General features: G+C 46.4%; 1 protein-coding gene across 1 annotated transcript in view; it reads right to left on the bottom strand.

Moving 5' to 3' along the window:
* TMEM170B (transmembrane protein 170B) overlaps positions 1-27,043 on the bottom strand; it is a 35,158-nt gene extending 8,115 nt beyond the window's left edge. Inside the window, exons 1-2 of the mRNA XM_073678775.1 lie at positions 26,551-27,043; positions 20,037-20,207 (exon numbers count right to left, since the gene is read on the bottom strand). Coding sequence (XP_073534876.1) covers positions 20,037-20,207; positions 26,551-26,647 — 268 coding nt within the window. The 5' untranslated portion in view covers positions 26,648-27,043. The remainder of the gene's footprint in view (positions 1-20,036; positions 20,208-26,550) is intronic.
* Positions 27,044-27,109: the final 66 nt, after the last annotated feature.

Genomic DNA, 27,109 nt, shown 5'->3' with positions numbered 1-27,109 from the left:
GGCAACCCCCAAATTTATTTTTTTCAAATTAATAAAACTTAAATAAAACTACATTAATTTTGTACTAACCTAAGAGCAAAGGCAAAACTTTATTTGTTCAGAGTAAAATTTAAAATGTAAAAAAAAAAACAGCGGCAGATCTGTTGCTTTATGTTACTTCAAGTAGTTAATAAAAGTTTCTTACTACATTACCACAAAATGATGCCAGTGACAAATACAACTTGTCCAGAGAAAAAAAATCCACCATTTTTTAGGTACCTTTTTGATATTTTGGGTAAACTTGATCTATTAATTTGAAAACAGCATGGAAATAATCTGCAATACAGTTACATATACAGGTGCATTTCACTAAATTAGAATATCATCAAAAAGTTAATTTATTTCAGTTCTTCAATACAAAAAGTGAAACACCTATATTATATAGAGTCATTACAAACAGAGTGATCTATTTCAAGTGTTTATTTCTGTTAATGTTGATGATTATGGCTTAATGAAAACACAAAAGTCATTATCTCAGTAAATTAGAATAGTTAACAAAAAACACCTGCAAAGGCTTCCTAAACATTTAAAAAGGTCCCTTAATCAGTTTCAGTAGGCTCCACAATCATGGGGAAGACTGCTGACTTGACAGATGTCCAGAAGGCAGTCATGGACACACTCCACAAGGTCCCAGAGTTCCAATTTTCATTTGGAAATCAAGGTCCCAGAGTCTGGAGGAAGAGTGGAGAGGCCACAATCCAAGCTGCTTGAGGTCTAGTGTGAAGTTTCCACAATCAGTGATGGTCTGGGGAGCCATGTCATTTGCTGGTATAGGTCCACTGTGTTTTATCAAGACCAAAGTCAGCGCAGCCGTTTACCAGGAAATTTTAGAGAACTTCATGCTTTCCTCTGTCGGCAAGCTTTTTGGAGATGGAAATTTCATTCTCCAGCAGGACTTGGCACCTGTCCACACTGCCAAAAGTACCAATACCTGGTTTAAAAACAACAGTATCACTGTGTTTGATTGGCCAGCAAACTCGCCTGACCTTAAAGCCATAGAGAATCTATGGGGTATTGTCAAGAGGAAGATGAGAGACACCAGACCCAACAATGCAGACGAGCTGAAGGCTAGAGGAGAAACGCCTTGGGGGCCACGATTATGGACAGCTATTAAGGGAAGCACATCTATTTCGCAGAGGTTCTTTTGAATGAGACCGGCGACATGGAATAGGGAACATGGTGCTTTCTGTGGCACACCAGCCCTAAATCTCCCCTGATGATTCTGTTATGAGAGGAAACGCGTCAGGAGTGATGTTCCTATACTACCTGGACACATGAGTGGCATACGGTTCTAGGTTTGGATCGGTCTGGGCAGCTTGCTTATCTAACTAAGACTTCTAATGGTGAGACTGTTCCATTATCTATTAATGCATGAACTCTAAAAGTAACCACATGGTATGTTCTCTGCTTTATACAGCTATCAAATGCCCATGAACTTTGATCCTAAATGAAATAGGATACACAACAGTTAATAATTGTGACTGGCTATTGCTTGCACAGGGTACGTGCCCCTGTAGAGGCTATTGTACAGACAATCTTGTATGTATCACCTTTGCTTGATTCACTGCACTTTAAGCACTTGTGGCACTATTTTTTTTGTACTTTAGGTCTATATGACCTTTTTAAAGATCTATTAGGTTTTATAAACTATATTAAAAGTTATGTTTTATTTACCACTTATTTGCTTTGGCTACGAATGGTAGAATCTGTGCTCTAAGGGTAAAACACCTATCTAGGATCGTCATAGGGATACTCAAGGCTAGACGAGGAGGAGCAGGGGTGCCTTCACTTGCGTTGCCTATTAGGGTGCCAACCTCTGCGGATAGGTAGGGCGCATGATTTAAGGTCTTATAGGGATATTGTAGTGGTTATTTTGCCACCTTCAACCCCTTATTTATGTACACTTATTGGATTGTTATTATTTATTATTTTTTGTATATCATTTTTTTCCCTTATTTCTCACTTCGCAACTTTTAAAGTATTTGTCTTTTAATAATAAGGGCTTCTTCCAGGGCCGGCATCAGCACCCGGGCAAGTACCAGGGCCCTAAGCAGGCGAGGGGGCCCACTCATGGTCGGGCACCCCGCCATGCTATGGGCGGAGGAGAGCGGTGCCAGAGCCCGCCCTTTTTCCCCGCTTGCTCAGGGCCCCGGCAGCCGGATACTTACCTCTCCCCGTGCCTCCGCAGATCCGCTGTCTTCCTGCTGTGCGCTCCCTGTGACGTCTCAGGTCAGAGGGTGCGGTGACGTCTTTCCACCGCGCCCTCCCCTGAGCCATCACAGGCAGCGCAGAGCGGGAAGAAGCCGGCGACGCTGGAGTCTGGATCTGAGCAGCGGCAGCAGGTGAGGAAGAGTGAGGTGAGTATTTGATTTTTTTTTTTTTCATGTATGGAGGCATGGGGCATTATATGGGGGGGTGACATCCTGCATGGGGCACTATATGGGGAAGGGGGGTGACATCCTGCATGGAGCATTATATGGGGGGGGTGACATCCTACATGGGCATTATAAAGAGGGGGGGTGACATCCTGCATAGGGCATTATATGGGAGGGAGAGGTGACATCCTGCATGGGGCATTTTAAAGAGAGGGGGGTGATATCCTGCATGGGTCATTATATGATTATATGGGGGGAAAGGGACATCCTGCATGGGGCATTATATGGGAGGGGGACATCCTGCATGGGGCATTATATGAGGGGGGAAAGGGACATCCTGCATGGGGCATTATATGGGGGAAAAAGGGACATCCTGCATGGGGCATTATATGGGGGGAAAGGGACATCCTGCATGGGGCATTATATGGGGGGGAAAAGGGACCTCCTGCAAGGGGCATTATATGGAGGGAAAGGGATGGGCATTATATGGGATGGAAAGGGACATCCTGCATGGGGCATTATATGGAGGGGAAAGGGACATCCTGCATGGGGCATTATATGGGGTGGAAAGGGACATCCTGCATGGGGCATTATATGGGGGGGAAAGGGACATCCAGCATGGGGCATTATATCGGCATTATTTGGGGGGGGAAGGGACATCCTGCATGGGGCATTATATGGGGGGGGAAGGGACCTCCTGCAAGGGGCATTATATGGGAGGAAAGGGATGGGCATTATATGGGATGGAAAGGGACATCCTGCATGGGACATTATATGGAGGGGAAAGGGACATCCTGCATGGGGCATTATATGGGGTAGAAAGGGACATCCTGCATGGGGCATTATATGGGGGGGAAAGGGACATCCTGCATGGGGCATTATATGGGGGGGAGAAGTGATATCCTGCATGGGGCATTATATGGGGGGTGACATCCTGCATAGGGCATTATATGGGGGGTGACATCCAGCATGGGGCATTATAAGGGGTGAACAGCCTGCATAAGGTATTATGTGGGGGGAACAGCCTGCATGGAGCATTATATGGGGGCCAGTATCTTGTATGGAGCATTATAAGGGGACCAGTATCCTGTACGGAGCGTTATATGGGGTCCAGTATCCTGTACGAAGCGTTTTATGGGGGCCAGTATTCTGTATGGAGCATTATATGGGGGCCAGTATTCCGCATGGAGTGTTATATGGGGGCCAGTATTCCGTATGGAGCGTTATATGGGGGCCAGTATCCTGTATGGAGCATTTTATGGGGGCCAGTATACTGTGTGAAGCGATTCGCCGCTTTCTGAGCTATTGTGGAATTTACAATAGATATCACTCATGTAATGTAAGAAGTGGAATCTTTGCATTGTACTATACCTATATTTCTCTGCAGTATCTGTGCATCATGAACCGTGGTATGTGTTAAAGGGGCCCACTGAGACTCTTTCGCCCGGGGCTCAGAAAAACCTGGAGCCGGCCCTGGTTTCTTCTCTTGTTAAACTGACTTTTGAATCCTTACATTTTTTACAATTTGGTTAGCCGGTTAGCCATGTTATCCTATATCTATAAATATATTGTGTAGTCATTTATTATTTAAAGTTATTCATTTTATGAAAAGTTTTAGTGTGTGAATTGTGACAATTCAAACTTTTTAAAAGGTCAGAAGACAATCAGGAAATCATTATTGCTGAAATCTTATTTTTAGAATAGTGCTGGGGAAAGGGTTTTTTTTTTAGCTGTGAATCACTGATCTCATATTGAAGATTTCAACTGTACAGATGGTAAAAAGAGTTTTATGGGTACAATTCTCCAACTATAAATGTAATATTAAAGACACAAAAGAAAATAGAGGATTATATAACTATGATTTGATTTCCTCCTGAGAAAAGGAATAAATAACACAAATTCAGTACCCAATGTGTAAATTGTTCTAATCCCTAAAAATTGTTTTCATGATAAAAAACTACCAAAGAGCACCATCACTTAATATTAATGAATTAAAAAACACCAGTTACGTGCAAAAATAAACACTTTATTGGTTATTTAGTTAGCTAATGAAATGAGACTAGTGAATGTAAAAAAAACACCAGTTACATGCAAAAATAAATACTTTATCAGTACACAAATTAATTATCCAGTTAGTTAAAAGCAACACTGAAAACAATTGGACAAAAAGGTTAAAACAATATGTCCAGAGGCAAAGCTCTAGCCGGTTAAATTACACCTTAATTATCAATAAATAATAAATGTGAATTTTACAAATTTAAAAAATACTTATAAACAAAAAATAAGGTAGGCTGAAAGGTAGGAATATAGAAAGATGATAATCCAGGAGGTCAATGGGAAATTCCCACTATATCAATTGATAAATTGATAGAACAGTATTGACTCAAGTTCATTCCTGTGGTGTTACGCTGCTCCTCTGTTCTGGCTCCAATGAACTTGATTCTGTTCTGTCATTTATGGGAGTGGGAGGTTCAGATGGAGGATGTTAGTCTTCTATCATTAGCAGAGTGGAGAGCACGGGCAGGGTAGAAGGGAAAGATGAGGAAAATGACTTAGGTTGGTGCAGCACTGCGGAGAGCTTTGTGGGTGAGTGTGATTAGTTTTGTGTTGTATTCTGTTGCAGATATGCAACCAGTGCAATGACTGGCACAGGGTGGAGGCATCGGTGTAGCAGCTGGACAGAAATATGAGCCTGGCTGCTACATTCAGGATAAATTGGAGATGGGAGAGTTTAGTGACAGGAAGACTAATTCGTAAAGAATTGCAGTAGAGAAAACGACAATGAATCAGAGTGACTGTAAAAGTTTTTTAAGTTTTAAAAGGAAAGAAAAGGTCAGATTTTGGAGATGTATTGAGGTGCAAGTGATATGAGCAAGTGAGTGATTAGGTGTAGGGAGTAAAGGAAAGGTCTAAGTCAAATATAATCCCAAAACAGCGGGTATGCAGCCTGGGACTTATGGCAGTACCGCATATGGAAATTGTAATATCAGGTTTAGTTGGGTTACTAAACGGAGGAAACGCAAGAAATTACATTTTGGAAAGATCCAGTTTCAGGTAGAGAGAGGGCATAATGTTAAAGATAGGAAAATCATTAGAGACTTTAGTAACAGCACTTTCTGTAGTGTGTAAAGAGTAGAAACCAGATTGTTAAGGGTTGAAAAGAGGTATCTGAAAGATAGTAGATTAGACAAGAATAGACCATGCATTCCAGGTGTTTAGAGTTGAAGGGGAGATTAGAGACAGGACTGTAATTAGTAGACCAGATATGGTCTGTGGTTGTTTTTTAAGTAATGGGGTAATGATAGATTTTGAAAGAGAAGAGAAAGATAACAGAAGAAAGAGAGAGGTTTAATATTTAAATTAGGTGGCAGTGACAGTTGGGGAGAGGGACTGGAGGAACTGTGAGGCTGTGTGCCCACGGTGCGTTTTTTTAAGCGTTTCCGCAGCGGCAAAAAAACTGCAGAAACGCTTAAAAAACACATGGTAGAAGGCCTGCCATGTCCCCCAATGATAATCCGCATGTGCTGTGCACATGCTGCGGAAATTTCCGCTGCGGATTATCATTGCAGAAAAATCCGCAGCACAACCATTTCGCGGCATCGGTAAAGAGGGATCCTTAGAGGTACTGAAGACAGCAGGAGAAGGGATGCTTTATCGGGAACGAGTGCTCGGGCTGAAATTATGTCCGGTACTTGAGGGAAAGACTTTAACCTGTTGTGCCCTATCCCACATGCTCCATTGTAATGACTGTGAATATTTTAGTAAAAGTTTGACTGTTGAAAAGGACTTGGTGTCCCCTAGATTGTGTGCAGCAGTTCCAGAAGATGGAAGTCTGGAGTCTGCGGACGCCTATTTCCCACAAGAGAGTGTGATGCACCCCACACTGGGAAAGGGCACAATTAGCCTGTAGGGTGCTAGAGCATGCAGGAGTCACAGCAGCTTGCTCACGACTACCTCGCTCGGGCACCTTACACTATGATGGGTTTGGGAGACAATTTCCTGTTGGATAATTTTTTCTTTTTTAATGAGTGAACAGCTCGTCCACTCTGAGAATGATGTTAGGGACCTGTGCTTTAGAACTGAAGAGAGAGTGAAAAGTGTAATTTTGGATTATTGGACAGTGAGGTGATGAAAGTAGTAAAGTCAGTTTTAAGAATAAACTTATAGTGGATGAAGTCTTTTGATAAGCATGACTATACTGTAATTTGTTTTAATTTAGTTATCTAACAAGATGAATTCATGTACCAATAAAGTGTTTATTTTTAGATGTTTTTTACTTTTATTATATTAATGGATGGGAGATAGATTGTTAGTATTATGACATATATGTGGGAGCTTTCTGCAGTAAGACCCAATACTTCAGATGAGGTTGCCCAAAGTGGTCCAAAACAAGAGACCATCAATGCCAAGATATGCCTAGTGGTGCTGTGGGAATGTGGTTGTAAATGGGGAAACATTTAGCAGACGTTTCCATGCTTTCTCTATGTTCACATGAGTTTTCTTTTTACTTCCATTTCCTCCAACATTTCAATCACATTTTATTGGCTTCCAACTAAAACTGGTCATACTCTTTGAGAGCACTTGATATGTTTTTCAGATCTAAGATTCAAATAAATATACCCCTAGTAAGCCTTTTTTATATCTTTTTGTTCTGTACACTGAATATAGATACAAAGTGGTAATCACCGAAGTATGCTTAGCGCGTCACCACCTATCAAGCCTACAATTACATCTGGCCTAAATTCTTAATCACTCACTGTAGTGACAATACAAGCTCTGAGCACTTTTTATATTAGTTCTTTCAGCAAGAGGTTTAATTTACTCTGAAAATACTCTATTTCAAGGGATAAAGGGGATTTACAGCCAGGAAAAAAACATTTTGAAAACAGCTTGCAATGTTCTAAATGAACAAAAGAAGCCATACTCGCCTTAGTAATCCAATGCCACTCTGCTTCCAACTTTTCCCAGGTGCCCACCCAGACTAACTGCCCTCAATCTTGATGTTCCAACTCTAACTTGAGACTGCTACAGCCAGTGATTGGTCACAGCAGACAAATGTCTTTGTGGGGACGTCAGTGCTCATGATGGATGCACAGAAACCAGGGGGGACTGGGAGACATTAGAATTTGTGCAGTGGGGATCGCTATGGTATATATAGTTTCTTTTGGGTTAGGATTAAACACCATTAATACTTTGGATACAGAAAGAAGTACGGAGATGTGTTTAACTACTTATAGACAGTCCACAAACGTTGAACATCCGGGAGTCCTGCATTCTGATAAGTCACGGCATAGTGGAGCAGCTACATGACATTGCGCAGCTGCAGAAGTGGGGAGCTGGCTGTCAGGCACAGCCAGACTCCACATGTAAAAGGCAAAGAGGGTTTGTTACTGTCTCAAAGTAATCTTTTATATGGTTCCTGCCCAATCAGATTCATTTGGGTAGTGTAGATTTATATACTATATAAACCTACTTATCTATATAGATTGCAACTCATGATTGTGTGTGGATTTGCCCTTCATATTGTTTAGTATTTAATGTATGATTTTGATATGTATTATAAAAATAAAGTATTTATTTTACATTTACTATTATATGGTGTGCAATTCACCATACATGTTCATTCTGACAGTAAAAAGGTTAAGGGGTGTGAGGAATGGCAGCAGAGAGATCCCGCAGAATCCCACCGCTGCCACCACTGTGAAGAATGGCAGCAGAGAGATCCCGCAGAATCCCACCGCTGACACCACTTGTGACGAATCCACACCTCGCCACCCACTTGACGTCACAATGTCAGACGGATCAAGTGATAAGGATCTGCCCTTTGCACCGTGACGTTCCACACCCCCTCAGGGACGCTTAGGGTCAGATTGGTACAGTTCTACACAGACACCCCCTGTCCACGCGAGTACAGGAAGGCACCGGGAGTGAGAAGAGGTGGGCTACTCAGTCACTGACGTGGCACCACACTCGCTCACACCCCCGACAGGCTGAGAGGTCCCTTCACTAGCCCCAGTGAAGCAGAACCTTTTCGGCCTGGTCGAGCTGCCACCAGTTTCTATTAGATATAAGTCCCCAATCCGGTAACGGGGATTATATCGCAGGGCTGTGGAGTCGGTAAACCAAACCTCCAGTTCTGACTCCTCAATTTCCATGACGCCGACTCCGACTCCACGACTCCGACTCCCTCATACATGGCTCATGTTTAAGTGATAAATTTACTGTAGCACAGATTCATCTCAGCTTAAACTCTAGACCCTTAGATCAAGAATAGGGCAGACATTTATAGGACCTTTATCTTTCCCAAATTCTTATGAAAAAAATATTCCCCACAAACTGCATTGAAATACTGTACCCAATTTATTATATATTTTAGGAGTTGGAGTCGGTCCATTTTATACCGACTCCACCAAAATGGACACCAAATCCGACTCCACAGCCCTGTTATATCGGACCAGAAACCCGCCCAGGTAGCATGAGGATTAAGCCAAACAACGAACGTGTGGGTACGTGGATCGGGATAAAAGAGCAACCCAAGGTTAAATTAGATATTTAATAGCCTTAAGGGCACACTAGACATTACACTATATACATAAGGGCTACACATACATAATGATCAGAGATGCAAACACAATAGTAGTGATACAAAAGATATAAAGCAGTTATTAAGAGTTAATTACCAGTCAGATGAAAGACCAGGCTTGAGAGGGAGGGGCTGCCACATGGGAGGCTTGTGGGGCCCTCTCTCTTTGTTGCAGGACTTCTCCCACAGGATGTATCCTCGCAACCTCCCAGGGAAAAAGACAATAGAGCCAGGGCTGCTGGGCTCTTAACCCCTCTGGGTCACTCCCCCACCTGCCTCCTGGCTGAACCTAAATCTCCACCCCTGGCCTCTCTCAGCTAAAAACCCCAAAAACTAAAATGGGCTATACTTCCTTAATGGACGATCCTAGGGAGCCAGTTTTGGTGTCATCGGATCCATCCGGGCCCCTGCTACGCGTGGATACCAAGCAGAGTTGCCCTAGGGGCTCCCGCAAGGCTGGGCCATGTATCTCCCTTTCCCTATGCGCTGGACTGTGCTGAAAGCCAGGGTGACATTCATCCGGTTCATGTGCTTCCAAAAATCTATTTGGTGTATCACTGGGATGTATCATGTTCCCATAACTCGGTGTTGAAATATAATTGTCTGATACAAAGAACATGCCGCATGGCTTGGAAGCCACAGGGAGCTTTTCTGTGCAGCTCCACAGCTGCTGTGAGGCATTTGTCACTCCCAGCCTCTCGGCCCCCTCCGTTGCAGAGTGTCCGGTTACAGCTGTACACTCTGATCTGTATAATCCCCTGCCAAACAGGGCACAATGATTGACATGGGATTATGCCTTGAATATTCTTCACAAGGGGTAAATAATCAAATTTCCTAACGTGTCTGTTTTAGTAATTCTTCATTAAGTAACAATTCAGGAGCCTGTTATTTACAGCTCAAAATGTTGCTATTCCTCTATTATTTTTCCTGGAAGTAAATGACAAATTACAACTTGTCAAAGACGTGTTTCCCGACAAAGTATGACTTTGTCAGCACTGTCTAAAAAGGGTCAGAGTTCGTAGGAACATGCCTCATTGATAATGGGAATGGTAACACCCAGTTGTTAAATATTTCATACTTCCTAGGAGACGTAAGAGCAATATTACAATGAAGAGTTCTAAGAAAAATATACAGTTGTGCTCAAAAGTTTACATACCCCTGCAGAATTTTTCCTTTCTTGGCCTTGTTTCAGAGAATATGAATGATAACCAAAAAACTTTTTCTCCACTCATGGTTATTGGTTGGGTGAAGCCATTTATTGTCAAACTACTGCGTTTTCTCTTTTTAAATCTTAATGACAACCAAAAACATCCAAATGACCCTGATCAAAAGTTCACATACCCCAGTTCTTAATACCGTTTATTGCCCCCTCTAACATCAATGACAGCTTGAAGTCTTTTGTGGTAGTTGTGGATGAGGTTCTTGGCAAAAAGCCTCCAGTTCCTGTAAATTCCTGGGTTGTCTAGCATGAACTGCGCACTTGAGATCTCCCCAGAGTGGATCAATGATATTGAGGTCAGGAGACTGAGATGGCCACTCCAGAACCTTCACTTTGTTCTGCTGTAGCCAATGACAGGTCGACATGGCCTTGTGTTTTGGATCGTTGTCATGTTGGAACGTCCAAGTACATCCCATGAGCAGCAGTTTCCGGGCTGATGAGTGCAAATTTGCCTCCAGTATTTGCTGATAACATGCTGCATTCATCTTTCCTTCAACTTTTACCAAGTTTCCTGTGCCTTTGTAGCTCACACATCCCCAAAACATCAGCGATCCACCTCCATGCTTTACTGCAGGAATGGTGTTCCTTTCATCATAGCCCTTGTTGACCTCTCTCCAAATGCAACGTGTAACGGGTCTGGGAGGCGGAACCTCTGAGCTACTATACAAGGGGGCGGTCCTTGTAAGGGAGCGGGTGGCGACCAGGCAGGCAGTCACAGCAGGTGACCGGGACAGTCTCTAGAAGAACGGGCAGGAGGTCACGGCAAGTGACCGGGGCAGTCTCTGGATGAACGGGCAGATGGTCACGGCAAGTGACCGGGGCAGTCTCTGGGTGAACGGGCAGATGGTCACGGCAAGTGACCGGGGCAGTCTCTGGGTGAACGAGCAGATGGTCACGGCAAGTGACCGGGGCAGTCTCTGGGTGAACGGGCAGATGGTCACGGTAAGTGACCGGGGCAGTCTCTGGGTAAAGGGTTGGTACGACCTGTGGCGGCTGATGGTAGACGTGAGCTCCCAGGTGAGCAGGCGAGAGTCTCTGGATAAACGGGTGGTCACAGCATGTGACGGCGGAGCCTCCAGGAAGACCAACAGACAGGCGGCAGATGAGCGCTCCCAGGTGAGCGGGCAGAAGTCTCTGGACAGGCAGGTGGTCACAGCACGTGACGGCAGAGCCTCCAGGTAGGCTAGCAGGCAGGTAGCAGGAGTGCGCTCCCAGGTGAGCGGGCAAGTTGGTCCATAGACAGACTGACAGGAGTAGTAAGGCAGACCGTCGGACCTCAGGCTAGCAGGCAGGTAGCAGGATATCAGGCAGGAATTAGACAGCAGACTGGCAGGAATCTGGCAGGTAACTGGCAACGGGACCTGAGGGCTGAAGCAGAGTAGTGAACAGTGCTACAACATTGCTCGGGCACCTCCATTTTGGAGGAGGTGCCTTTTATATGGGAGGTCCTCCGGCAATTGGCCGGGGACTCCTTAGGACGGCGCGCGCGGTCCCTTTAAGAGAGGGGGAGCGCGCGCTTGCGCGCGCGCCCTAAGCACACTGCCGGGGAAGGAGCGCAGCCGGAAGCAGCGGGGAGAGCAGCGCTGGAGGACGCTGCGCCAGGAGCGGGGAGGTGAGAGGGACGGCGTCTCTGCCTAGAACGGGGCAGAGACGCCGATGCTACAGTACCCCCCCCTTTAGGCCCCCTCTTTTTTTGGCCAGAAAGAAATTTCTCAAGGAGAAGCGGGGCGTTGATGTTCTCCCTGGGTTCCCAAGTTCTCTCCTCAGGACCAAACCCCCTCCAATCTACCAGAAAAAAGGTCTTTCCTCTTACCCTCTTGGAGGCCAGAATACTCTCTACCTCAAAGACGTCATCAGCAGAAACCGGAGCAGGAGGGGCACCTGGATTATTGGAAAAAGAGTTAAAGACAACGGGTTTGAGGAGAGACACATGGAAGGAGTTAGGAATCCGTAAGGTGGCCGGGAGTTTTAGTTTGTAGGCCACCGGATTTATTTGCCTGAGGATTTCGAATGGGCCGATGAAGCGAGGACCTAACTTGTAGGAGGGTATCTTGAGCCGCACATGTTTGGAGGAGAGCTAAACCTTGTCTCCCGGACGGAATTGAGGCGGATCCAGACGTCTCTTATCAGCATATCTCTTCATCCGCTCGGAGGACAGAAGAAGTGCGGATCTAGTACTCTCCCAAATGGTAGAAAACTCGCTGACAAGAGACTGCGCGGCAGGGTTGTCCACAGAGGCGGAGACGGGAAACGGAATCCGGGGGTGCTGGCCAAAGACAACAAAGAACGGGGATTTGGAAGAGGACTCGCTCTCGTGGTTATTGTAAGAGAACTCGGCCCAAGGGAGGAGGTCCACCCAATCAGAATGGTGGGCATTAACAAAGTGCCGGAGATAGCTGGTAAGGATCTGATTGATCCGCTCCACTTGACCATTGGACTGAGGGTGGTAAGCGGAGGAGAAGTCCAGGGTGACGTCCAGCAGTTTACATGTGGCTCTCCAGAAGCGCGAGGTGAACTGAACTCCTCGATCCGACACGATGTGGAGGGGTAGGCCATGAAGACGGAAGATATGGCGGATAAAGTCCTTAGCCAGCTCAGGTGCAGATGGAAGACCAGGCAGGGGAATGAAGTGGGCCATTTTAGAAAAGCGGTCAGCGACCACCCAAATGACAGTACACCCGGCAGAGACAGGAAGATCGGTAATGAAGTCCATAGCGATGTGTTGCCACGGGGCAACAGGTATGGGAAGCGGCAGGAGATGACCAGCTGGTAAGTGTCTGGGAACCTTGTTGCGGCCACAAGATGAACATGCAGAGACGAAGTCTACCACATCCTTACGCAGGGTAGACCACCAGTAATGCCGGGAAATGAGTAGGAAGGTCTTTTTTTGGCCGGCATGGCCAGCAAGTTTAGAAGAATGACCCCAGTGAAGAACCGTCTCACGGTCAGGAGGCGCCACGAACGTCTTGCCGGGTGGAAGACGAGTCAAATCCAGGGGGGCCACATTCATCACCTTGGAGGGGTCGATAATGTGCATAGGCTCCTCCTCTTGGTCGGAGGACAGGAAGGATCGGGACAAGGCATCAGCTTTGACATTCTTGTCCGCCGGGCGGAAATGAAGGATGAAATCGAAGCGGGCAAAAAACAAAGACCACCGGGCCTGACGTGGATTAAGTCTCTGGGCATTTTGGAGATATGCCAGGTTTTTGTGATCCGTGTAGATGATCACCGGGTATAGAGCCCCTTCAAGCAGGTAACGCCACTCCTCCAGCGCCAATTTAACAGCTAACAGTTCTCGGTCTCCAATGGAGTAATTGCGCTCAGAGGAGGAGAAGATTTTAGAGAAGAAGCCGCAGGTTACCATTCTCCCGGAAGAAGACTTTTGGGTGAGCACCGCTCCGGCTCCAGAGGAGGAAGCATCAACCTCCAGGTAGAACTGTTTGTTGCAGTCCGGACGGTGCAGCACAGGGGCAGAGGAGAAGGCTTGCTTCAGGGAAAGGAAGGCCTCCTCAGCTTCGGGTGGCCATACCTTGGGATTTGCTCCCTTACGGGTGAGCGCAGATATGGGCGCAGTCCGAGACGAGAAGTGAGGAATGAAGAGACGATAGTAATTAGCGAAGCCCAGGAATCGCTGTATCGCCTTCAAGCCCTCCGGCCGGGGCCACTTTAGGACAGCAGAGAGCTTCTCGGGATCCATTCGCAAACCCGTCTGGGAGATAACGTAGCCCAGAAATGGAAGAGAGGTCTGCTCAAAAAGGCACTTCTCGTATTTAGCATAGAGGTGGTTCTGCCTGAGCCTCAGTAGGACCTGACGAACATCCCTCCGGTGTGAGGGAAGATCCGGAGAGAAGACCAAGATATCGTCCAGGTATACCACCACGCAGGAGTAAAGAAGGTCACGGAAGATGTCGTTGACCAGTTCTTGGAAGACGGCGGGAGCATTGCAGAGACCGAAGGGCATCACACGGTACTCATAGTGTCCGTCACGGGTATTAAATGCCGTTTTCCACTCGTCTCCCTGACGGATACGGACCAGGTTATACGCTCCACGTAGATCCAGATTGGAAAAGATCCTGGCGCCTTTAAGGCGATCAAATAACTCGAAGATGAGCGGAAGGGGGTATTTATTTTTAACCGTGATCTGATTGAGTCCTCTATAGTCAATACAGGGGCGTAGCGAGCCATCTTTTTTTTTGACAAAGAAGAATCCGGCTCCAGCCGGGGAAGTAGACTTCCGGATGAATCCCCTGGCCAGATTCTCCTCTATGTACTCAGACATGGCCCGGGTTTCGGCCGCAGACAACGGATAAATACGCCCACGGGGTGGAGTGGCGCCAGGAACTAGGTCAATCGGGCAATCATATGGCCTATGAGGTGGCAATGTCTCTGCTTCCTTCTTACCAAAGACGTCAGCATAGGTCCAGTAAGGAGCCGGAAGACCGGGTAAGTTAGCTGGGGTAGGTGGAGGACGAACCGGACGAACCGGAACCAGGCAGGTCTTATGGCATTCCGGCCCCCACCGGAGTACTTCACCGGAATGCCAGTTCAACACGGGTTCGTGTGTTTGGAGCCAAGGTAGACCTAGCAATAGGGAGTGGGAGAGTCCGGGCAACACATGGAAGGAGATTACCTCAGAGTGCAGCATTCCCACCTGCAGGGTTATGGGTTCCGTGGCGAGCAGGATGGTCACCGGAAGGAGTCTTCCATCCACTGAGGCGACCGACAAGGGTTCAGCCAGAGACTTGGTGGGAATACGGTATTTCTCAACCAGGGACTGGGAGATGAGGTTTCCAGCGGATCCAGAATCCAGGTGGGCGAGTTCAAAGTGACGGGTCTCTCCCCAGGAGATAGATACAGACAAAGTCAGGGTTGGAGAGGATTTATTTTTGTCTAGGGCGACCTCTCCGAGCGGTCCTAGACACTGGAGTTTCCCGGCCTCTCCGGGCAAGAACGAATTAAGTGCTCCTTACTGCCACAATAGAAGCAGCTCCCCTCGGCTCGGCGAGACTCCTGGCGAGATTTGACCATCTTGGTATGGTCGACCTGCATGGGCTCGGGTGAGTGTGCCCGGGGAGTGACAGAAGAGGAGACAGGTTTCTGGAAAGTAGGAGCTAGGCGGGGAAACCTTCCCTCTCGGGTGGTCTCTTTGGTACGTTCTTGAAACCGGATGTCAATCCGGGTAGCCAACGACACCAGGTCATCCAGGGTGGTAGGAATATCCCGACCGGCGAGCTCATCTTTAATCCGACCGGAAAGGCCCTCCCAGAAGACGAACACCAGGGCCTCATTATCCCAGGCAAGCTCAGAAGCGAGGGTGCGGAACCGTATGGCATATTGGCCCACGGTGAGACTCCCTTGACGGAGACGTAGCAAAGAGGAGGCAGATGAGGTCTTTCGTCCCGGTTCATTGAAGACTCTCCGGAAAGCAATGAGGAAAGACGACAGGTCGGACACCAGGGGATCCCCTCTCTCCCACAGGGGGTTAAGCCATGCCAGTGCCTCCCCAGTGAGATGGGACATGATGAATGCCACTTTGGCCCGGTCGGAGATAAACTGGTGAGTCAAGAGTTCAAAATGCAGGGTGCACTGGTTTATGAAGCCCCGAGCTTGAGCGGGGTCCCCTCCGAAGCGAGGAGGTGCAGACAGCCGGGGTCCGAGACAGGATGCCATGGTATTGGTGGGCAACGGTGCTGCCGGGGTGCGAGTCGTGACACTAGCGGTGGTTGCTGGTGGAGCAGACAGTGTGTCCAGGCGGGAGTTGACATTCCGCAGGTGGTTCAGGATGGACTCCTGCTGGGATCTCTGACGGGAGAGTTCATGGTATAGGTCAGAGAGCGAGGGAGCTTGGGTGCCACCGGGTTCCATGGCCCGAGCAAACTGTAACGGGTCTGGGAGGCGGAACCTCTGAGCTACTATACAAGGGGGCGGTACTTGTAAGGGAGCGGGTGGCGACCAGGCAGGCAGTCACAGCAGGTGACCGGGACAGTCTCTAGAAGAACGGGCAGGAGGTCACGGCAAGTGACCGGGGCAGTCTCTGGATGAAAAGGCAGATGGTCACGGCAAGTGACCGGGGCAGTCTCTGGGTGAACGGGCAGATGGTCACGGCAAGTGACCGGGGCAGTCTCTGGGTGAACGAGCAGATGGTCACGGCAAGTGACCGGGGCAGTCTCTGGGTGAACGGGCAGATGGTCACGGCAAGTGACCGGGGCAGTCTCTGGGTAAAGGGTTGGTACGACCTGTGGCGGCTGATGGTAGACGTGAGCTCCCAGGTGAGCAGGCGAGAGTCTCTGGATAAACGGGTGGTCACAGCATGTGACGGCGGAGCCTCCAGGAAGACCAACAGACAGGCGGCAGATGAGCGCTCCCAGGTGAGCGGGCAGAAGTCTCTGGACAGGCAGGTGGTCACAGCACGTGACGGCAGAGCCTCCAGGTAGGCTAGCAGGCAGGTAGCAGGAGTGCGCTCCCAGGTGAGCGGGCAAGCTGGTCCATAGACAGACTGACAGGAGTAGTAAGGCAGACTGTCGGACCTCAGGCTAGCAGGCAGGTAGTAGGATATCAGGCAGGAATTAGACAGCAGACTGGCAGGAATCTGGCAGGTAACTGGCAACGGGACCTGAGGGCTGAAGCAGAGTAGTGAACAGTGCTACAACATTGCTCGGGCACCTCCATTTTGGAGGAGGTGCCTTTTATATGGGAGGTCCTCCGGCAATTGGCCGGGGACTCCTTAGGACGGCGCGCGCGGTCCCTTTAAGAGAGGGGGAGCGCGCGCGCGCGCGCCCTAAGCACACTGCCGGGGAAGGAGCGCGTGCCGGAAGCAGCGGGGAGAGCAGCGCTGGAGGACGCTGCGCCAGGAGCGGGGAGGTGAGAGGGACGGCGTCTCTGCCTAGAACGGGGCAGAGACGCCGATGCTACACAACGTTTATGGTTTTGGCCAAAAAGTTAAATTTTGGTCTCATCACTCAAAATTACCTTGTTCCAGAAATTTTGAGGCTTGTCTCTGTGCTGTTTGGCATATTGTAGGCAAGATACTTTGTGGCATTTGCGCAGTAATGACTTTCTTCTAGCGACTCGACCATGCAGCCTATTTGTTTTCAAGTGCCTCCTTATTGTGCATCTTGAAACAGCCACACCGCTAGTTTTCAGAGAGTCTTGAATTTCAGCTGATGTTATTTGTGGGTTTTTCTTTGCATCCCGAACAATTTTCCTGGCAGTTGTGGCTGAAATATTTGTTGGTCTACCTGACCGTGGTTTGGTTTTTACAGAGCCCCTGATTTTCCATTTGTTAATCACAGTTTGAACGCTGATGACTGGCATTAACAATTCCTTGCATATTTTTTTGTATCCCTTTCCTGTGTTATACAGTTCAACTACCTTTTCCAGTAGATTCGTTGACAATTATTTTACTTTCCCCATGACTCACAATCCAGAAACGTCAGTGGCTGGATGAAAGCGTCTGTCTGGATCCCAGAAACTCACTCAGCTTTTATACACACACACTGATTACAAGCAAACAGGTCACAGGTGAGGATGTTACCTTTAGTAGCCATTCAAACCCATTTGTGTCAAATTCTGTGCATGTTTTCAGGCCAAAATCACCAGAGTATGTGAACTTTTGATCAGGGTTATTTGGATGTTTTAGGTTGTCATTAAGATTTAAAAAGAGAAAACACAGTAGTTTGACAATAAATGGCTTCACCCAACCAATAACTATGAGTGGAGAAAAAGTTTTTTTGCTATCATTCATATTATCTGAAACAAGGCCAAGAAAGGAAAAATTCTGCCGGGGTATGTAAACTTTTGAGCACAACTGTATATTGATATTTTAATGGAAAGACAAAAAAATTACAAAAACGGACATGTCAGGAGAGTTGATAAATCCTCTTTAATGCCAATATATTCAGTGGTTCTGCACACCGATTGCAATTTCTCACAAGTGTCCACAAGTGAGACTTACAATCTTTTTATCTAAAGGGTAATTTAGTAGAAAAAGACTAAATAATATGTGCCTTGTCCTTCACCTTATACAGTAAACAAACCAATATGACTTTTAATCACTCATTTTATTTCAGCATTTATGATATTCTAATAAGACATTTTACAAAGAAGACAGATGGCTTCCAAACTGTTCTAGCAGCTGAGATCACCCCAATTTTGGAAAACAGTAGGTTTCATTGCTGAAGTGGCACAACTGCTCTCAGTGGACAGTTTGCATAATTCTACCTGATATTGATATAAGTAAGCTGATGTGTGTGGCTACTTCTCCACTAAAGGGGTTGTCCAGGACTTTAAGGCTATGTGCCCACGATGCAGAAATGCTCCTGATTTTTCCTGAGCGTTTCTGCATCTCCCTGGCAGAAAAAATGCATGCGGACTGTACATGCATTTTTCCTGCCAGGGACATGCGGAAGTGAAGCGTTCTTCATATGCATTTCCGCATGCGGGTTGTCAAGCACTTTCCAAGCGATTTTAGCATCACTTGGAAAGTGCTTGACAACTTGGTCACACTATATAAATCCATGCAACCGGCATGGATTTATATAATGTGACCGTAAAAGAATGGTAAAAAATAAAAAATAAATATTATACTTACCTTCTGATGGCCCCCGGTGTCCTTATTCGATCCGTCCGATGTCCCCGATGTCTCGCGGTGGTCTAAAAGGACCTTCCATGACGTCATTTAGTCATGTGACTGGTCATGCGACCGCAACGTCAGCGGTCGCGAGACCCGTCACATGACTAAATGACGTCATCGCGAGCAGCCAGGGACACCGGATGGATCGCTATGAAGACCACGGGCAATCAGAAGGTAAGTATAATGTATATTTTTTATTTTATTCATTTTTTTTACAGGTACTATGGTACCCGGGTCTGGAGGAGAGTCTCCTCCAAACCCGGGTACCATCCGCACATTGAACCGCATGATATCCGCATGTGCACATGTAGTGATGCAGATATCATGCGACTCAATGCAAGTCAATGGCGGCGATTCCGCAAAATAATTGCGGATTTTTCCACAAAGATAATCCGAAGCGGAAATTTCCGCAGCATATGCACAGCACATGTGGATTATCATTGGAGAACATGGCAGACCTTCTACCAAGCGTTTTTTTAAGCGTTTCTGCAGCGGAACTGCTGCTGCGGAAACGCTTAAAAAACGCATAGTGGGCATACAGCCTAACACTGATGGCCTAGCATCTGATCGGTGGGGGTGCAACACCCGGCACCCCAGCCGATTAGCGGTTCCCAGTGTCAGCCAGATCTACTATTGATTTGAATAGGTGGCGGATGTGCAGTACCCAGCCATGGCCACTAAACAGTCAACCGAGCTGTTCCGGCCGACGCTGACACTAGAAACAGCTGATCAGTGGGAATGCTGAGTGTCACACCCCCACCGATCAGAAATTGATTACCTATCCAAAGGATAGCCCATCAATGTTAAAGACCGGACAACACCTTTAATAATAGCAGCTAAATCCACAAACTGCATGAGGGTCAAACTGTCTCATCACAATTGATTTTGATTTAAACACCTATTGCAGGTTTCCCTACTGATTGTGGCTGATCACAAGGGGTACCAGACATAGGAGACTCCGTGATCAGTTTATCTCCTAAAGATCTAAGTGAAATGGACTGCCCAAAATCCCTTCAAAAGCAATAGGGTAGACAATCTTGCTGTGCCTTCACCTAGGTGAGAGAGACGGAACTTGATGGACACGTTTCTTTTTAAACCTACAAGACTATCAGCAAATACAGTACATACAAATTCACCAATCCCCAATATGTATCCTATACAGGGCAGAGATTGCAATATAACACTTACTAGTTATCATTGCTCCGGTGACAGAAGCTAGGAACCCAATGCTGACCAGGACCACACATATCAGCCTCCCCTGTTTGTGCCTCTGTAGCATGACAAACATCAGCACGCCTGCTGCTCCATGGACAAAGAGAGAAGAGAACAGGGCCCATAGGAAAACCCAATACCACATCTCTGAAAGAAAAGCAAGAAGTCATTCAGGAAGAGTCAAAGAAAGTCTTTTTCAGACGACATTCTCTGTTTTCAGCAGGAGTAAGAAAGTGAGGACAGAATATAAAGATGTAAAAATTACAATTTACCACCAAAAACTGGCTGTCATCACAATCACATAGAGAATATACAATAACAGAGAAGAATTATTTCATGCAAGTGACTCATCTTCTTGAGTCATGAAATTCTGCCTACTCTACACATATTTGCCATGGTTTCTTGTACGTAGGTGAGATATCAGCCATCACTAGGTGAAGAAACAACGAACAAAAGAAAAGGCATGAAAAATCTTTGGAATTGACGGAGCCGTGCTTTATTCGGCGGCCCATAGAAGCTAATAAAAATGCACTCCACCAGTATACGGGCATCTGTTGAATATAAACAGGAAAATAGACAATTGTTCCCTGGGTTTTTTAGAAAGTAAGAAAGAAAAGGAAGAAAAAAAAAGACAACAAAATGGAAAAAACGTCTGTGAGAAAGGTCAAAAACTCCTCTACTTGAGTTAGCAGAATTCAGACCCAAAATATCTCAAGGACGGAAGAGGAAAAAGAGAACAACTTGTAAATTCCCCTTGTCCGTCTTTGAACTACATCTGTTGAGTGCCTAGCATGATAAAGAGAACCTGTCAGGTGGGATAACACTGTTACCTGAAGATATAGGGTTAAACTGTACATTTATAGCGTTATGAAGGTGGCCGGCCGTCATACTGAAAGTGCAGCATCCGGGAGAAAGTGAACTTTGGTCCTCTCAGAAGCCGCCGGCTCTCAATCATACAGGCGTGCCGCTGCGGCGTCAGTCATTGATGAGCTGGCTGTCAGTCAATCTGCCGGGGGTGCTTACAGCCGTCGCTCACAGTATAGTGAGCGATGATTGTGGCCATGCTGGCATGCCTGAATTACTGAAAGCCAGCGTTTCCCAGGAAAAATAAAGTTAATTTTCTCCACGAGTGGCGCACTTTCAGTATAGTGGCTAGGAACCTTTCTAACGCTATTAAACCTGCAAATTAAACCAATATCTGCAGGTTAATAGTGTTATCTGACCACCTGACAGGTTCCTTTTAAGGCTAAGTTCCCACAATCTGATGAGTTTTTGATGTTGCAGATTGTCTGCACCTACTCAGTAAATTAGGTTACTTGCTAATTTTTCATTGCGTTTTTTATATGCATTTCCATCGCGTTTCTCAAACAGCGTTTTTTGGTCTCTTTTTGGTGTGCCATGCTTCAAAAACTGTAAACTCCAAAAATTCCAAAGTACCAGAGTTTGCATAGAGATAAAGCGTAGCTTTTATTCCATCCTAAAAGTCACATAGCGAACATACAAAAATGAGGCAGATGATGCGACGTTTCGGCCATAATAGGCCTTTACCAAGCCAGAAATACAAGTAATAAAAATTCAGCCATGACTGAATTTTATCCCAATGCAAACTCTCTGGTGCCTGGAAATTTTTGGAATTTACATTGCCTTGGACGACCTTGTAGGGAGGTCATACCGAGCCAGCACAGAGATTGGTGCATGTGAAACCTTGGTGCTTAACTTTAAAGTGTCCTTCTACAACTTGAAGTAATACTCAATGCAATCTCCATTTCAGCACTTTATTACATAGTTTGCTCAGTATTTTCTTTTTAATTAAAAAAAAAGTGCATAGCCAGAAAAAAAAAAACACTATACTCACCTGCCAATCCCCCCTTCCTCCGTACCATTGATGTGTACCCTACTAGGCTCTGAGCCTTGCCTTGAGGAGGAGACATCATGGAACCAAAGCAGCCAATCAGTGGCTGCATATAGTTCTATTTTAGGGCAGCATATTATAGGGAATTATAACTAGTTCATCATTTAACCCACAAACAAATAAAAATATTAAGCTGCTTGACTAATATCATCCAACATGGAGTACAGCAGACAACATGGAGTACAGCGAACAACATGGGGTACAGCAAACAACATGGGGTACAGCAAACAACATGGAGTACAGCAAACATGGAGTACAGCAGACTTGTAGATATCGGTCCGCTGTATTTATTAAGTCTGCTATGTAGTATACATGCTACAATCCAAACTCATACACACGTGGTGAAAATTGTTGGTACCCCTCGTTTAATGAAATAAAAACCCACAATGGTCACAGAAATAACTTGAATCTGACAAAAGTAATAATAAAATAAACATTTTTGAAAATGAACAAATGAAAGTCAGTCATTGCTTTTTGAACCCTGCTTCCACAGAATTTAAAAAAAAATTTAAACTCATGAAATAGGCCTTGACAGTTATGATAGTACTCTTAACTTAATATTTTGTTGAATAACCTTTTGAGGCGATCACTGCAATCAAACGATTCCTGTAGCTGCCAATGAGGCTTCTGTACCTCTTGACAGGTATTTTGGCCCACTCCTCATGAGCAAACTGCTCCAGTTGCCTCGTGTTTGAAGGTTGCCTTTTCCAGACGGCATGTTTCAGCTCTTTCCAAAGATGCTCAATAGGATTTAGGTAAGGGCTCATAGAAGGCCACTTCAGAATAATCCAATGTTTTCCTCTTAGCCATTCTTGGGTGTTTTTAGCTGTGTGTTTTGGGTCATTACCCAGTTGCAAGACCCATGACCTGCGACTGAGACCAAGCTCTCTGACACTGGGTAGCACATTTCTCTCTAGAATCCCTTGATAGTCTTGAGATTTCATTGTACCCTGCACAGATTCAAGATGCCCTGTGCCAGATGCAGCAAAGCAGCCCCAGAACATAACAGAGCCTGCTCCATGTTTCACAGTAGGGACAGTGTTCTTTTCTTGATATGCTTCATTTTTCTGTCTGTGAACATAGAGCTGATGTGCCTTGCCAAAAACTTCCATTTTTGTCTCGTCTGTCCATAGGACATCCTCCCAGAAGCTTTGTTGCTTGTCAACATGTAGTTTGGCAAATTCCATTCTGGCTTTTTTATGATTTTTTTTCAACAATGGTTTTCTACTTGGTCGTCTCCCATGAAGTCCACTTTGGATCAAACAACGACGGATGGTGCGATCTAACACTGATGTTCCTTGAACTTGAAGTTCACCTTTAATCTCTTTAGAAGTTATCCTGGGCTCTTTTGTTACCATTCGTATTATCTGTCTCTTTGATTTGTCATCATTTTCCTCCTGCGGCCACGTCCAGTGAGGGTGGCTACAGTCCCATGGATCTTAAATTTCTGAATAATATGTGCAACTGTAGTCACAGGAACATCAAGCTGTTTGGAGATGGTCTTATAACCTTTACGTTTAACATGCTTGTCTATAGTTTTCTTTCTAATCTCTTGAGACAACTTTTTCCTTTGCTTCCTCTGGTCCATGTTGTGTGGTACACACCATGTCACCAAACAGCACAGTGAGTATCTGTAGCCCTATATACAGGTCCACTGACTGATTACAAGATTGTAGACACCTGTGATGCTAATTAGTGGACACAGCTTGATTAAACATGTCCCTTTTGACACATTATTTTCAGGGGTACCATCATTTCTGTCCAGGCCTATTTCATGAGTTTAATTTTTTTTTAAATTCTGTGGAAGCAGGGTTGAAAAGCAATGTCTGACTTTCATTTGTTCATTTTCATAGATTTTTAATTTATTATTAATTTTGTCAGATTCAAGTTATTTCTGTGACCATTGTGGGTTTTTCTTTCATTAAACGAGGGGTACCAACAATTTTGACCACATGTGTATAAATTGAATATCATTGTATGCACAGACATTGCTACAAAAGACAATTGGGCCTTGTCAGCCCCAAATACCAAGAGCCAGTATTACAGCCAGTGATTGGGACCTGAAAAATGTCAAGGGGTCTCTAGCTATTGGATGGAGACAGTACTATCAGTAACATGCCAATGCTGCAGAAGAAGACATGGACAGCACATACAAAAATCATATGTTCATCTAAAGCCGCTAGACAAAACTTTACAAAACTGAACATGAGATTCTTAGGTGATCCGACTGTATGAAGCCCACTGCCACGTCATGAAATGGCCACATTGCCTTAAATGGGGACATCATGAGGGAATAAGCCCCTAATGTATTACATGGTCAAGTCAGGTTATGAGGTAACTGACAATATTACTTGGAAGTTTCAGAAGTGGTACAAATCTGGCCTTAACCGGTTTTTGAGCGGGAAATGGAGAACAGCTGATTGGTTCTGAAAGGGGGGGAGAGTGGGGGCATATGCCTATATAAGGTGACGGCTCCTGTCAGGAGGGGTCAGTTTTACCCCAAGAGCTGAAGAAGCCCTGCCCTCCCTCCCCTGTTATTTTGCTTTTGGTATTTATACTGCTAGGTTTGGGTGCTTTGTGAGAGGATGGGTCACCCAGATACTTGGGTGGATCCGTATGGAGATAATTATTAATGAGTTATTTATTAAATTATTTGTTTATGTCTGGAGCAGTTTTAATATTTAATGTATTTGATTATTTATGGATTTACTATATTGATTATTTGATTAAACTTGACAAAGGTACCCGACCAATAAATAAGTTTTACCCCATATATAATGGTAGTGTGGTTCTTTTATTAATTTAAGTATGTTTATCAATTGTGGGCTTTATGACTTCATGTGGCCTGGAGTCATGGGGACTCAGCCTTGCAGCATCAGGGCTGTGAAGCACCAGGTTGCTCGCCCTGCTGGTTCATTGTCGCTGCGGCGGTGGTTGGCGCATGTCGCCGCCGCACCTTTAAGGCTATAAAAGTTAGGGACCCACTGAGAGGTTCACAGTGACGTGGCAGTGGGCTTCATACAGTCGGATCACCTAAGAACATCATGTTCAGTTTTCTCTGTTTTTTTCTACCGCACTATCAGTGACATAGCTATAGGGGGTATACAGGGGTCTTTACCTCTGATCACACTTCCTGTCAATATATGCTTGATATTAATACATTATTGTATTGTGCACAGGTGGAAAAATCCTAGGAACCAAGAAGGCAATGACCTTAGTTCAAGCAGAAAGATGAACAAATTATGTGAATTCAATATTCTTTCGCCCCAGACACAATATAAAGCCTAACTATATGGACTCCATGGAAAATTTTGGCCCTGAGCTCCACACCAACTTGTTGCGTGAATGCACAGGCCCTAGTGGTGTTGCGAAGGTCCATGAAGATGTGTTTTGCCTCAGTAGGTGCCTCACACAGTATAGTGCTGCGAATTTATGACCACTGTCTTCACTGTGTATGGGACCGATGGAGAAAGCCAGGCCATGCATTCTAATATCTGTTTGCCCCATAAACACTGGGTGGAGCGGAATCACTGGGGACTTTTGGACATCATTCTGGTGATCAATGAGAGTCCCAGGGATCACACACCTATCCACACGCACCATGGATACGTAAGAGGTTGTGGTCATGGCAAATTCCACTTAAAGCAAATGATTTTCATTTTCACAAAAAATGGGGTGGAGACCGATCTTTGAGCTGATCTTCGGCACTCCAATAATGCTCAGCTGATCTTCGGCACTCCGAAAACGCTAGGCTGATCTTTGGTACTCTGATAATGCTCGGCTGATCTTCGGCACTCTGATAAAGCTCGGCTGATGTTCGGCACTCCGATAGCGCTCGGCTGATCTTCGGCACTCCGATAGCGCTCGGTTGATCTTCGGCACTCCGATAACGCTCGGCTGATCTTTGGCACTCAGATAACGCTCGGCTGATCTCTGGCACTCAGATAACACTCAACTGATCTTGGGCACTCTGATAACGCTTGGGTGATCTTCGGCATTCCCATAAGAATGATTGGAGCAGCAGTGAGCATGATTGATCACGGCTCCATTCACGCGGGTTTTGGGATCAGTGGCGGGCCCTAGTGGTCGGACCCCCCGCGGTCAGGAAGTTATCTCCTATCCCATGGATCCAGTTATGAACGGTTAGGGACCACGCGTGTATAGGATGTGGGCAGATCAGGAATATGTGGGCTGCCTGCTCTCCATCCATATGTCCAAGGTACAGCCTGGGTGCCCAGCTCTGATACAGAAGCCCCCTCCTCTCGTGCAGCACAGAGGCAGTTATCTATTAACAGATCAATGTATGGCTGGTAAAATAGTCTGACTGGCTACTGAAGCGATCCCCAGAGTAGAGTAATGAGGCCATTCCTGACAGTCGGTGATGTGTATGATTCACATGGGACGATCATGGCTACCAGCCTCCATTCTGGACTAGTAGCTGTGTATGTGGCCTTAGAATAGGGAGACGTGACAATGGATGACGTGGCTTCCCCCCTGCTCAGTAAGCTGCTGCCCCCATTAGTTGGCTCCCTGATGGTCGGGTATGAGTCCTGATGTACTCTGACATGTGCCACTCACCGGTCAGGGTCCTCAGCACCGTCCCGTGCGCCCACAGGCTCAGCACTTGCTGCACAGACAGGTTGATCATTGACAGGTCCTCCTTCTCCGCCTTCATTGTGCTCCTCCGCCGGCACGGTGCTCGGGGAAGAAGGGGACGAGTGAGTCCCGGGGCTCCCGGACAGCTGCTCCTCCTCCTCCAGGAGCAGCACAAGGAGCTCAAGCAGCAAGAGGCCAAGCAGCGACGGCCGGGGGATGAGCGGAGGGCGCAGCTGGAGCGGGGAGGAGAAGCAGCCTCGCAGGGGAGACATTGAGGAAGAGGGCTGCTGCTGCCTGGCCGGTCCGACTAGCTCTGCCTGGCAGCCAGTGAGGCGCTACCGCTGTGGGCACCGAGCTGCCACCAGCCCTGCACTGCTATGTGTGTGCTGCTCGGAGCCCAGCAGCCAACCTGCATCCTCCGGCACCATCATCCCCATCACATGTCTCCTCCTTCCCGTCATCATCACCCCAGTCACGATCATCATCCTGGAGGAGGAGACTGTGCTGCGGGGAGGTGGCACTGCACTAGGGGAGGCATGAT

Source organism: Phyllobates terribilis, unplaced genomic scaffold, assembly GCF_046119375.1.
Source record: "Phyllobates terribilis strain yellow unplaced genomic scaffold, ASM4611937v1 Scaffold_4__5_contigs__length_816908805, whole genome shotgun sequence".
NCBI classification, from domain to species: Eukaryota; Metazoa; Chordata; class Amphibia; order Anura; family Dendrobatidae; genus Phyllobates; species Phyllobates terribilis.
Note: the sequence above shows the minus strand (reverse complement) of the source record. Positions and strands in the feature narration are given on the sequence as shown.